At 39.9% G+C, this 14,130-nt stretch overlaps 1 protein-coding gene across 2 annotated transcripts; it reads right to left on the bottom strand.

The window, feature by feature from the left end:
• Positions 1–1,435: 1,435 nt before the first annotated feature.
• On the bottom strand, positions 1,436–14,041 carry popdc2 (popeye domain cAMP effector 2). 2 transcript variants are annotated; one of them, XM_085250398.1, is made up of 4 exons: positions 13,084–14,041; positions 9,649–9,757; positions 7,244–7,688; positions 1,436–1,899 (listed from the first exon to the last, which is right to left on the bottom strand). In XM_085250398.1, the coding sequence occupies exons 1-4, from the start codon at positions 13,575–13,577 to the stop codon at positions 1,823–1,825; spliced, it is 1,125 nt and encodes a 374-aa protein (XP_085106524.1). In that variant the 5' UTR covers positions 13,578–14,041; the 3' UTR covers positions 1,436–1,822. The 2 variants fall into 2 exon arrangements, with proteins under 2 accessions (XP_085106524.1, XP_085106523.1); XM_085250397.1 differs by having other exon boundaries at positions 7,103–7,688; positions 13,084–14,039.
• Between the last annotated feature and the right edge of the window lie 89 nt (positions 14,042–14,130).

Genomic DNA, 14,130 nt, shown 5'->3' with positions numbered 1-14,130 from the left:
CAGTGAAATGGTAGAAGACAACAGAACCAGTTGGCAGGTAAAATGTTCCAGACAGGTCTGAAAAGATCAAGGATACAAAGCCAAATGCTTTCCAGAGCTTGAAGGAAGATTTGATTGTAATGTACATCTGCCAATGTTAAGCTGTTTCATAACTTAAATCATGTATTGTCAAAGCTATTTAAAATCAGACCCAGAAAATGTGCAGCAACCCTCCTACATTACATCAACATTCATTAAAATAATTATTATTTATTTGTGAAGCAAATTTCCAAAGTGAAATGTAACATTAAATCACGTGAAAATCAAATCTGAATAAAAAACAGTTCCAATCTGAAATGTAAGCAAATTTAGTCACATAATATGAAATGACATTTTAGACATTAAATGTGCTGGTAGGTAACAAAGTGAAGGCTGCCTGTCCTCAGTTCTACAGTGCCAATCAATATGATAGTGTAAATATGATTTTATTTGGGGCCTAATTCATAGATGAGGACATGTTGATAAAATATCAGCAAGATAGCATGTCTGCTGGAGAGATCTTTCTCTGAGTCTTTTAATTTGTTAAACATGTGATTTTATAGTCTATTGTATTTAAAATGTTAAAGGCAGATTTCAGACTCGTGGTAGAGAGGCCATGAAAGATCAGATACACTGCAACTGAAGAAAACACCAGCAAATGGAAAAATGTAGCAAAAGCACAAAAGAACACAATGGAAGCGCTAATTAGCATTAGCAAAACAGAAAAAAATAAAGTGGAAAAACACTGCAAAAGCTTACCAAAACAACAACAAAAAATACCCTCACAAAATACTGTTTTTTGGAAGACATTAAAGTGACAGAATAGCTGCAAAAGTGCCAAGCTAACAGTCAACGGCTAATAGCAAACATGTCGCTACAGTATTACATGAATCATGCAATTAAAACACACATTACCTGGATCATTTTCTCCCTCACGACAGAAATAAGTTTTTGTTTGCTGAAGAGATTTACCACTGAAACATTTTTCAATGGGGTCAGTAACATCGCAAGCAAAATAATACGAGAAGGCCCAAATTGAGATTCACTAGCTTAGCTATAATTGCATTACATGCTAATTAGCATAAAAATATTAATTGTGAAGCATAATTTTGGCTGTTTCACACACACAATTGACCATGTGCACCGTGTACTGTGGCCGTAGGATCACTGCAAAATTCTACAACAAAATAACCGGCGCACACTGAACCTGACTTCTGCTACTATGGCTAGTAGCAAACATGTATCTACAGTACTGTATGAAGCATGCGATTAAAACACATTACCTTCCAACTTTTCTCCCTCACAACACAAATAAATTTTCCGCTTCTTTTAAACGAGTCTCAGTGCAATCCTTCATGTTTAGGTTTCTGTCACTTTCACAAATTATTGTCTCCCAAAAAACACTTATGTTGTGAGATTTTGTTTTTTTCTACTTTAATATCTGTTGAGTTTTATTCACTTCCTTCATGTTTTATTCAACTTCTGTGTTTTGTTTTGGCTTTTTGCAGCATTTTTGTGCTTGCCAGTGTTGTCTTAGGTTGTAGGTCATTTACGCTCTCAGGGTCACTGTATTTTGGGATAGCATGGCCTAAAGGCCTAAAGACTAAATGGTAACAAGGAAAATGTTAACACTCCTAAATAATATGTCAAACTGTTAAAAGATGTCAGTAAGGTTTGTTGTATGACTTAAATTTTAATTCAAATAGTTAAATGTTAAGAATTTATATTCTTCATACTCTGGACTGAAGAACAGGAACAGAGAAAGAGGAGGAGATGGTATAGTAGTGTTTCCAGGAGAGACGTCTCACAGTTTAGGGGTTTCAGTGGGAGCCAGCGGCGCTCTGACCCTCTGGAATCGAGGTGGTAGATTCCCATCACCTCCTGCAAAGCCAACATCAAAGCTTAAATTTAGTTCCATTAAGTTAAGATGGATGCGATCTTGCAGCAAACTCGTGTCCACACCAATTTCCTAATTGCATTACAGATGACGAAAACATGTTGCACTCCTATAAAGTGAAACAGTAATAAGTAGCAAACTAGAGATACTCTTGTAACAGGATCACACGTGGCATGATGTTCTTGGATACCAACTGGCTGCTGAGAGAAGTTTAAGGGATGTCTGCCAAAAAAGCCTTACTAGTAGACAGAGTGCATTTGGTTGTAGTGGATCCCTTGACAAGCACTAGATTTTTGCAGCAGTGTTGTTTCCTTGGTGAAACTAAATGTTGGTCTTATTTCTATTTTAGACGTGGTTGGCTTTTTTTTTTCTCAGTTAATTTGTGGTTAGATTTAGGCACCAAAACCACTAGGGCCTTTTCATGATGTTAACCAGCTGTTAGGAAGCTTTTCTGTCATAAAACTCTAAAGGCAATAACACCCACCAATTGTCACCTTTGGCCTTCGTTTTGATGTAAGCCACACAGATGTAACAGTTCTTGCACAGATGAGATGAAATCTGTCTCAGTGTGTGCCAAAATACTCAAAGCTACCTTTGTAGTTCCTCATTAATTGCAAGAAAAATTGTCAATATTTGATTGCCCCAAGTATTTCTTTTCTGTGATACCCAAGGATGGCCAATCTAGCGCTACAGTTTTGCAGTACAAAGAGACACTGTGGCACTAAGTCAGGGGCGGGGAACTCCAGGCCTCAAGGGCCGGTGTCCTGCAGGTTTTAGATGTGTCCTTGATCCAACACAGCTGATCTAAATGGCTAAATTACTTCGAGAAGCCTGGTAATGAACTAATCATGTGACCCAGGGTGAGATCTGAAACCTGCAGGGACATCGGCCCTTGAGGCCTGGAGTTCCCCAAAACTGCTGCAAGGAGTCACGGGTGAAAATAATACCAGAAGAACCAAACTGAGATTCCCTAGGTTGGTCATAATTTCATTAAATGCTAATTAACTTAACTATATAGAATTGACTATGTGCACCCTATGGTCACTGCACTAGCTGCCTTGATGCCCTTATCATGTAGGTTATAAAACAAAATAATGGGCATGCATTAAACCTTTCCATTTGTCTAGGTTCAAAAGCAGGGCTGGGCAACTCCAGGCCTCAAGGGCCAGTGTCCTGCAGGTTTTAGATCTCACCCTGGGTCAACAGACCTGAATCAAATGATTAGTTCATTACCAGGCCTCTGGAGAACTTCAAGACATGTTGAGGAGATAATTTAGCCTTTTGAATCAGCTGTGTTGGATCAAGGGCACATCTAAAACCTGCAGGACACCGGCCCTCGAGGTCTGGAGTTCGAGACCCCTGTTCAAAAGGTTGTTGACCCTTTTCCCTCTTGAATACTTGAGTGGATTTTAGCATTTACACTCTCAAGAAACTACTGTGCTTGCCTGTAAATAGCCAGACACTACACGGCAAATATCTGCAGTATACTTGTTCTGTGTTCATATTATTAATGTCATGAATGTGAATGTTGAATGCTGGTCACTGCCTGCTGTGATTCAGAGGAGCAAACGGCTTGTGTTTTTCTTCAGTTCCATTTCAGTTTACGGTTGCTCATCCACTCACACACAGACCCACAGATGCGATGACTATGATACATTTGTGTGCAAGAAGAGGATTTCTTTCCTTGTAGTGTCCTGATTTTTGAAATTTTGTGAGCATATGATTGCTTGTCCAACCCGCTTTGAAGTCATTGACTCCAATCTGAACTGAGAGGTATGCTGCAGCTATGACAGATTTGACCTGCTGCTTCACAGCTGCTGTGCAACCCAAGCCTGACACTGACTCCACTGTCCAGCTGTGAAACGTGATCCTCCACCTGTGATTGGGCAGGGCAGACAGAGATGGAGGGGAGGGGTGAACAGATAAGCAGACAGAAAGCCAAAGGGTGGGGACACTGGATTAATAGCATGGCACGGAATTTTCTGAACATCCCCTAAATTTACAAGCTCTAATCCTCGTCAGATAAGGACACAGCTGGTGCCTGCCCAACCTCAACAAAGCCTCATCATCATGTAATGAGACAGATGAGAAAGTAAAGAAACAATTCCCCACAGACACACACACACACGGAAAATACACCCACACACAAGGCCCGATCGACTGTCTACAACCACAGTGGGCCCACTCTATGTTCATTTGTTAAAGTGTTTTCACTATTTACAGAGAACAAGTTTAACTCTGCTAACTGTGCCAGACATAACTAAGCATGTGAGCTGTGTGGCCAAAGCACACTAATGCATAGCAGCTGGCAGGGAGGGAGTTCTGATTTTAAAGCATGGGAGGAGGCCAGCAGAAAAGAATTCCAGCCACCATTTAATGGCAATCTACCATGAGCATGAACTAGTTAGAAAGTTTTTAACAAAAAAAATACAAGTGCAATGATTAGTCAGATTTATTGTATATGTTGAATACTTTTAAATGCAAAAGAATTCCTCTCAAGATAAATGAAATAAGGGGAAAAGAGTCAACTTTAGAGCAAAATGACCTTTTAAATCACCTGTTTCGCTAGTGCTGGATGATGTGATGGTGCATTGAACAAATGTTGGCTAAATTAAGCGATCCAAACTATTAACTGTGTGCTAGCTGTAATTTAATTTTTTTTTCTAATTGATAAGCCTTCAATTTGACCTAATCTTAGCACATTTGCTAATAATGCACATGTATCTATTTAATAATAGAAAAACGTGTCCAGTTGTCAAGGAATTACAGACCTTTGATTTGATTTTTTATGTTTAAGTAGAAACACCTTCACTTGAATTTCCAAGCTCCTGTTTCTGAGGTCAAAAAATGAACTTTGAACCTCATAAATGTGATTTTCTTTTTAGGATATTCTTAGGTCATATATACACACATACTTTTCACATATGTACTTTAACACAAAAGAATACATATGTAATACAAAGTCATATATGTATAACTTTACATGTAAAACTTTTATGCACTTTCAAAGTAAAAGTATTTATTATTCCCTTCCCTTCAGTGTGTTAATAATATAATTATATATAATTAATATATAATATATAATTATTAACAATAATATTATAATTTATTGTTATTAATCCATGAACATCTAGGCAGAATATTGGATGGCTGAGACTTGTCAGATTTTATATAATTAACCTTTGAATGTGTTTTTGGGTCATTTGAGCTGTTGATCTGTCGTAATGTAAATAAGGTAAAATTAAAACCACACTAATTCTTGTTAAATGCAGTGAAAATGGAAATACTTAAAATGAATGTACAACCAAAACAAACACTCAAATGGACTCATATTTTTATTCTGAGACTCTACTAGAGTAGATTTTCCTTGTTTACACATCAAAATAATTCATATTTATAGTTGTGGTCAGAAGTTTACATACACTCAACATGGGCTTGATGTCGAGGCAGATGTGAACTGTTATTTTTCCAGGGTAGAATAGCTCTTTAATGTCTTTACAAAACAAGAATTGGATGGATTGTTTTTTGTTTTTTCTCTAATCAACACATGGTTAAAAGTATACATGCACCGTTTACTAATGTTTGGTTAAATGTTAAAAGTTTAATCTCAACCAGATGCTTTTGGTAGCCATCAATAAGCTTCTCACATATAACTATGTGGATATGTGACCACTCTTCTTGTCAGACTTGGTAGAGTTCATTGAAATTGGTTGGTGTCTTGGCACAGACCCAGTTTTTAAGTGTATTCAACAAATTTCAAAAGTTGAGGTCAAGGCTTTGGGAAAGCCATTCCAGAAACTTAATGGAGCAATTTCTAAACAACTGCAGATTCCAGGATCATCAGTTCAAAGAACAGTACCAAAGTACAAGCTGTTCCCCTTTTTCAAGTTACAGAGCACTTTGAGTGCTCAAGTGAAAGTGGAAGCAATATATAAGAACCAGACCATTTATTCAATGTGTCATCATGTTGCCAAGCTCTGGAAGTAAACTGCAAACTGTTAACCAACTTCCTCTCATCTCAGGGTCAGGGTCATGACCAAAAAGAAGCCTTGCTCCAAAATGAGCTTGACTGAAATTTGCAGCTTCTCACATAAACAAGCCAAAGTTTTTTGTTCAGACGAGACAAAGATTAAACTATTTTTCCACAATGACGAGGTATGTTTACAGGAGTCGCAAGGTTTTCAGACCTAAAGACACTTTACCAACTGTCAACCAAGATGGTTGGACCATCATGTGAAATAATAAACAAGGAAGAGTATCTCCAGATTCTTCAACTTCAACTTGGAAGGGATAAATCAGGCTAACATTAAGATTCTGGAATGGATTTCAACCTCAACCTCATGCTTAATGGTCAGATCCATGCCAGGATATTAAGCAATTTAAAATCAGCCAGAAAGGTGGTCAAATACCCAACCAGAACTGTGCCAGAAGCTTGTCAATGGGTTGTATGTATCCAAAATTCAAAGTTGTGCACCCAATTCTTGTTTTTGATTGTCATTAAAGACGTGTGCTGTACAATCATTCCACTCTGGAAAAAAAAAATCAAGCCCAAAATTACCATGCCCATGATGCCTGGATATAAACTTTAGAATTGAGTTCAGTTTTATTTTTATATGGAACCAAATCACAACAGCAGTCATCTCAAGGTGCTTTATCTTGAAAGGTAAAGACCCTACAAAAATCCAAACACATCTGTATCCTTGTATCTTTCACTGGGCCTTTGTGCAGCCCCTCAGTTCATCCACGCTCTGAAACAAGTTGTTTTAGTGCCTGACTGGCTACTCCTCACAAACAGAAGGTTTAAACAGCACATGGGTGGGACTACGATAACCATATTATGAATATGTTCTCTCTTTGACATCATAAAGATCCACGATGGGTAAAACTTCTTGCCCTCAACTTTTGACTCACAAGGATTACTTGATGACTTTCTCATTTGAGACTTGTTTAATAAGAGCATCCGCCATCTACCAACATATATATGACAAAAATGAGGAGTAAGAGTAATAGGTCCACTAATGTTGAATAAAATAATGATTATATTAATTATCATATCAGTCATTATCATTATAATGATTAATATGATTATATTGCAACACAAAGCCGGGTTAGTAACAAATGTGTACCACAAGCCTTCCATGCACACACACCACCCCATGCAACCCTTCGCCCAGGTGCGGTACTTACATGTAGCTTAAGTGGTGCCCCCGTGTGTTAGCTCCAGCACCCTCCCTCTCTACCTCAAATATTCCCTCTCACTGCCATAATCCGTTAAGGAGCCCGCCACATCAGCAAAGTCCTCCAGGACTAGGCTGGTGGAGTCCTCACCAATGGGCAGCTCCGGGTCAGACGCCCAGGAAGGGTGATAAGGGTCATGCAAGGGTTCTTCCACGGCTGTCTTCATTGGTCCCTGAGGTTTGGGCTGGAGAGGCTGAGGTTTAGATCTGTCAGGCATCTGGTAGGTGAGCTCTGGGTCTTGGCACTGCTGTTCAGTTTGTTGCTCCCTGGCAGGGCCTCCATCACTACCGCTGCCACCCTCACTGCCCTGCGAGGCAGGAGCCAGCACGTGGTAGAGGCTTGGCAGGCGGATGTCCAACAACACGCCACTTTTGATGTAGAGCTTGTTGTTGAGGTTGTAGAGCTTTTCAGCAATGTCGTGTCCCAGCATTACAGAGAAGAGACGGGCGATGTAGCGATCCTTTGATATCACCATGTAGAGGCGGCGGCGACGCCATGAGATGTAACGGGAATCTTCCTCTGCTGTCAGGGTCACCTGGGCAGAATGAATGACACACCATACTATCAGTGTATAAAAGAGGCACTTTAGAACATTTGACCACTATTAGCAGCATGGAACAACGTCATTAGAAGCTGGCTCTGGTTTTGCTTGCAAGCACTGGAGCAATAGCCTCACCGACATATTCTCATTCCCAAAGCACCGCATACTGACAAAGCTTCCAGGTAAAATAAATGTAAAGAAAGAAAGAAAGAAAGAAAGAAAGAAAGAAAGAAAAAGTGTAAGTGCCTGAAACCTCGATTCTTTTTAGTGACCATCAGGGGGCGACACCTAGTTGCAAAGAGAGTCCAGTTGCATAGATGTCTGTAAGAAAATGGACGTGTTTCAGATTTGTTTGGTGGCCTGAGAGGTCAAACACACTGCAACCTAAGAAAACACCAGCAAACAGAAAAACGCTACCAAAGCATACAAAACACAAGAGAAGTAATACTGTGGAAACATCTTTGCTATCAGTCGTTTAGTGTTAGCCTGTTCTGTCACTTATGCTGTGATTAATTCATCTTTTTTTATTCAGCTTCCTTTGCATTTGGAGTGTTTTCTATTTGACAACGTTTTCTTCGGTTGCAGTGCGTTTGATCTTTCAGAGTCACCGTAGCTTTGTGACTTCATTTTTTTAGGAGTTAATCGTCTCAGTCAGTTGTTTATTGCAGAACATTTTCTACATTTTAATGTCACATTTAAAGTAGAATAATTAATAGGTACACTTCATTTGTGGCTAACTCATTATTGATAAGTTGGATGTGAGTATTCCTGAGTTCCTCGGTCAGCGCCACCCCGATCTTATGACTTGTGCTTTAAAAGACTAAACAAAATAACAAGCCAATATTTATCAAAGTCTAATGCATAAATCAGAAGTCACACTGACTATCTTATAATAACTACTGCCTGCACAGCAGGTCACTTTGTGAATTATATTGAGTTTATGGACTACTCTGAGCCTGCTAAATGGGTAATTGTGTTAAAATGTCACACTGAGAGTTCCTCACCAAGCTCCTGTATCCGAAGAGCTGCGAATAAGATCTCCCTTGCCACTCTACTTCATTCATTGACAGTTGGGTTTGTAATGTAGCCTTGAAGGTTAAAAAAAAGCTACTAGATGTAATTCGTAAAATATAACTATTTATTACAAGTGCAATTATAATTGTTTTAAAATGATCAGTGTATTTGCTGATACTTTTAAATATAATGGTAAATTAAATATCTTTTGGTTTTAAACTGTTGATCTAATTAAATAATGTCCTCAGGGTGACATTTATTATATTTTACCGTTTTGTAACATTTTAAACACAATAAATAAATCAAAAAACTGCTAATTAAATGATAATGAAAGCAGCCCATACACCTCTGCTTGTATTAGTCCACCTCATCAGATGGCACACCCTCCCTGTCTGAAAGCCCCTTAAAACTAAAGCACCACCCAAACGTCCAACAAGATTTCGAGGCCTTGTTTCTACTTTAACTGAACCAATCAAATGCAACAGGATATGTTTCCCTGCTTTTCCCTGTTCAGCTTATCAGTGAGATGCTGAGTGTGATGGACGGCAAAAAACACAACTTGATATCCACTTCTGGTTCCTCATTCAAGCTCATTCAGTGACAGCTTTTCAAGTTGATTTTACTTCCACGCCTGAGATTTACAGAATTAAGCAGAAACTGCATCAGTGTCCTGTATTTGGTTGTTGATCAATGGTCATGACAATTTGGGCAATTAGCATCAAGAAACTGACCTCACAGCCCATTGTTGGTCAGTGATGCTAGTGTTGGTCATTATGCAAATGTACAGGTGGGGAAACCTGCAGTCAGATGAGACTGAAGAAGTCACTTGGATGAATGACGAAACGTTTCACCTGCTAAAAAATGCCAAGTCCAGGTGAACAGAATCAGATTTTTGGGATTTCCTTACCTGGATGATTGAGCATGCATAAAGACACTGTACCTGGAACTTTCCCTCCTCGTTTGGTCTAAGAGACTCCCACTCGGGAGAGTCGAGGAACTGGTGTCGGTGGATGTAATGCAGAAACTGGCCCTCCAAAGACACGTTGATCCTGAGACAGAGAGCAACAGATACAAGGTTAAAAAGGGAAACGGGATTAAGAAGTGATAATGACAGCAGAGAGAGTTGGAGGTCACAGCAGGTCTAAGACGCTGGAGGTGGATATGGGCAGAAATACCTGCCGCAGACAAGCTACCGGACTTTAGTGGACAGAGGTTAAGTATGTTATTACTAATCAAATGAAGTAAGTTTTCAAATAGGTTGAGAAACGGGACCTATTACTTAGAATTAGCAGCTCTAATAAACAATCGTGTGCAGGGATTTTTTGTCCTGAGGTTTCTTGCAAAAGATTTTAATTCAAGTCATTCCCACATGTGCTGCGGCACCACTACTACTTTGTTTGTTTGTTTGTTTTAAATTAACACATGATTCTTTCATTTCAAGGACCAATTATTTCTCTATGCACGACAACTTTATTGTGTTTTGTTCTTCATTCACTGCAGGCTGAACGTGTTCATATCAATGATGGGACTATCGTGTATATTCGGTCATCTGACTAAATCTAAAGTCAAATCTGAAGTCACTACAACCTGATGAGGGCAAGCTAAGGCAAGCCCAGATTACAAAGACATTTGTATTGGAAAAAGCTGTATCACTGTTATTATGTTAATGGATTTCTCTCTAGAGCCTATTACTGTGTGCTAAAACTGCTAGAAGCATTTATTTAGACACTTCAAAACAATAGGTGTTAATTGCAAGCTATTTTCCAGAGTGTTGTTGCATTAATTACCCTCAAGGCACAACCAAAGGTATTTCAATTGGGGAATCCCATTTTAAAAGTGTCAGTGCACTGCTGGCACTTTGGCATATGTACTATATGGTCCAGATTTTGTGGACACAGGCTTACTCCAGAGTTCTGTTTCCCCGATTTGATTAACTGTTGTTCCTGAAGGGGAGCAAATACATAAAACCAGGTTCCTACAACTTGCTAAACCTTTCCAAATCTTCCCAAAAGATGCAGATTTATGTCCACTGTTTTTAAATGAGAGGTCACATATGTATTTGGCTGTGGAATACAACCATATCAAGCATCTGGCTTTGAAAATTACTCATGAATTGCACAGAAAAGAAAGGCTTTCCAACACAACAGTAATAATACGTGTTTCTGGCAAATCAGAAGATGCAGATGAATAGAAAAATAAAACGGAAATCTTTGCCAAGAATTCACAGCGTAAGAAAGGAAACGTTTAGCTCATTTGCTCGTAGTTCCAAATTTGGCTTGTAAACTCAGAGCTGTCAGCACCGTGGCCAACATTTAATTTAAGGTAAGAGGAGCAGTCAGTGTCACTCTCCTGTCGGGAGCACAAAGATATGATTTAACCAGCTGGCAGTGAGCAGGGGGACGACACACCAGTGAGTCACAGACAAAAATACTCTGTTTACAACATTTCTCTTGTGTCGCTTCCAGGACTGTGAGATCTAATGCAGCTCTGCTTTGAGGATGTTTGGAGGAAGAGGACAGAGTTCCTTTGACGGTTATGTACTGCCAACAGTCTCAGAGTCATTAATTAAGTTTACTTTTAAATATTTATGTGATGTTATGGAGAGGGGGGGGGGGGGGGGGGGGGTCCCAGTATTGGAAAAATGTAAGCCTGCGGTATAAATTGACATTCTTTAAGCACCTTCTGCTTCATTTATTCGGTCTGTTACAGCACTCTTATTAACTTTGCCTACTAAAGTGACTTTATTATCTCAACACTCTGTGGCAGTATGTGGACAGAATGTCTGCACAACAATGCAAAGCACTCAGAGATTGTGTCTGCATGCATTTGAGTTTCTACATCGAAAATAAAGAATACTACAGCATCTTTGCAACTGTTAGCCTGCATGTGCATATAGGCCCAATAATAAAGGTGCAAAGTTTTTGTTTTTAACATCACTGTTGGTTAGGGTGCTCTGTGTTTTTAATTAACAGACAAAACTACTGTATTGTTTTATTATCATTGCCCTCATTTTCATCATTTTTTACTAACCAGCGAGGACATTTAAGCAGATAAATTCCAAATTAAAAAAACAGAGAAAAAGGAGAAGAAATCAGAGCTTGAAAAATAGTGAAAATTGAATTCTAATGAATGTTATTGTTGTTCCATGCCAAGTGGCTCTGTAACTGGGCAAAGGCTCGGTCACACTGGATTAAAAATAGAACAGCAACCTCAATGCAACTGGAAATTGGTAGCTGCCCTTTGATTACACTAAAGAGACTGATTGCAAGTAGTTGCACAGACCAAATGGTCAACCACTTTTGATTGCAAGGTGAATGGACAGGTCACCTGGTGGAAGGCAACCTGTCTCAACACAGCTACAGTCCAGCTCTGACTGACTGCAGTCACTCAGATTCATTAGAGAAGGTTTGCAAATCGTTGCCTTCTAATTTATAAATGCAGACAAACTGCCAACAGTTTGCAATTAGTCTGAGTCAGCTTGCACCAGTAATGTTTTAAATACTGTAGAAAGGCTGAATCAACTGGTTGCCAACTGGTTATATTGCAATTATGTTCCAATATATTGCAAAAAGACCACTGAGACCCTGTATCATTTTGGGATTTTTGCTGATTCTTCATATTTAATCGCCATATTATCACAGAACGACTGCCCAATTGCCATTTTATTGGTATATTGCTTGATTTGCAACTGGTTTCAGCTAAATGCAGGTGGCCACCATCTTTAGAGAAACCGTTTCAAAGACAATGAGACTGCAAGTTCATTGCACACAGCTATGGCAGTTTTGGTAAGACTCACAGTCTCCAACATGTTCCCTGCATCACCCTCAAAGGTGATACAGATTTGGTGTTTGCAGCTTATTTCTACTTTTAAAAAGAGCTTTACCTACAAGTATTTTTCTTTTATCATGCAGGTGTTTGGGGATTCACAGAACCCTCGATGCGATACAGTAAGATACAATCCGTGATAACAATCACTCTACAACACTACTACAGCTAGCAAAATCGAAGATATGAATACCACCAAAAAAAAGTAAAAGCAGTAGCTATGTGTGTATTCACAACATTTTGAGATAGGTTGTGTTTGTATTTTTATGTATGAATATTACTGTGTCAGTTCTTTTTATTAGCTCTCGGATTAGCTTTTTCCTGCTGATTGCCACTTCATTAGCCTGATTTTTCTGTAAAACGCCTCCACCAGGAGTCATAAAGCAGGGATCTTGGCAACTTAAAGTGGTGCATCACAAGACGATATAATAAAATGTAGTGCTACATGTGTTTTACGGCCACACTTTAGGTGCGTGCCATCTTGGAGATGTGTGTCAAAGTGTAATCGTCTGTGCACACAGACACACAAACACATTGCCCACTCACTCACCTTCCAGAAAGCAGAAAGGAGAGCCGGTCAATGGGGGTCTTTCCCTCCACAGCATAAGTCTCTCCTGCTTTCAGCTCCAGCACCTTGTTCTCAAAAGCCTTTGCAATCTCCTTGAACACCTGGACAGGCACGCCCAGGGGCAGGTAGACCGCCTGGTAGAGGGAGGCCAGCTCCTCACCTCGTATGCCCTCCTGGTGCAGCCGGTAAAGGAGGTGACAGAGCTGAAGCAAGCAGACCAGCAGTAGAAGCAGGTTCCAGGTGAAGACATCCAGGCCGCACACTGTAAGCAATCCCCACAGAAGAAGACACAGGAAACCGGGACAAAGGAAGCCGAAGATGAAGAGGCACCCGTAGGCCCCGCTTCCTCCCATGTAGCCCAGAAACAGGATGGTGTTACCCAACTGGTAGATGGCTCCCTCTGTGTTGTTGCTCCAGCCATCGCAGAGAGGGGGAAAGAGCAGGCTGTCCAGCAGGCTAGAGTTGTCTGCACTCATGTTTAAATCTTTTCGAATAAGTTCTGGAAAGGTTCTTGGTGCACAAAGCAAAGTTTGTTTGTTTTGTGGGGTTTTTTTTTTTAAGAAGGGACCAATAAGACTTGTTTTCCACTCAAACTAAGTGCTGTTTCTGTCCTATTACTAGATCATCTGTTTGGATTACAGCTTGATTAAAAATAAACAGCCTGATACTGACCAAAAATGTCAGAGGTAATTGCTTGTTCCCTTGGCGTGCAGCGGCAGAAAATTCTTCACCATGAAGATATTATCACGACTCTATTTGTTGCAGAAACACAGCTGGAATGGGTTTCCTCTGTTTCTTCTCCTCTCATCATGCGTCCCTTCCTCTCTCCTCTGGCTTCTCCCGTCTTTCCCTTCCAAGTTTTCCCGTAGTCTTTCTTGCTGTGCTTTTCTGTCTCTTTTTCTCACCCTCTGGCCTGCACCGTAGAGCCACCAGCTGGAAGAGAAAGGGATAAGGGAGGCGAGGGGGGGAGTCGATAGGGCCCTAGAAGGATAACCATGTTTGGAATTGAAACCCAAGGAGGACAGAGTG

Source organism: Mchenga conophoros, linkage group LG16 (genome assembly GCF_057382185.1).
Source record: "Mchenga conophoros isolate Kocher_MC1m ecotype Shallow Benthic linkage group LG16, M_conophoros_male_GT1.1, whole genome shotgun sequence".
NCBI classification, from domain to species: Eukaryota; Metazoa; Chordata; class Actinopteri; order Cichliformes; family Cichlidae; genus Mchenga; species Mchenga conophoros.
Note: the sequence above shows the minus strand (reverse complement) of the source record. Positions and strands in the feature narration are given on the sequence as shown.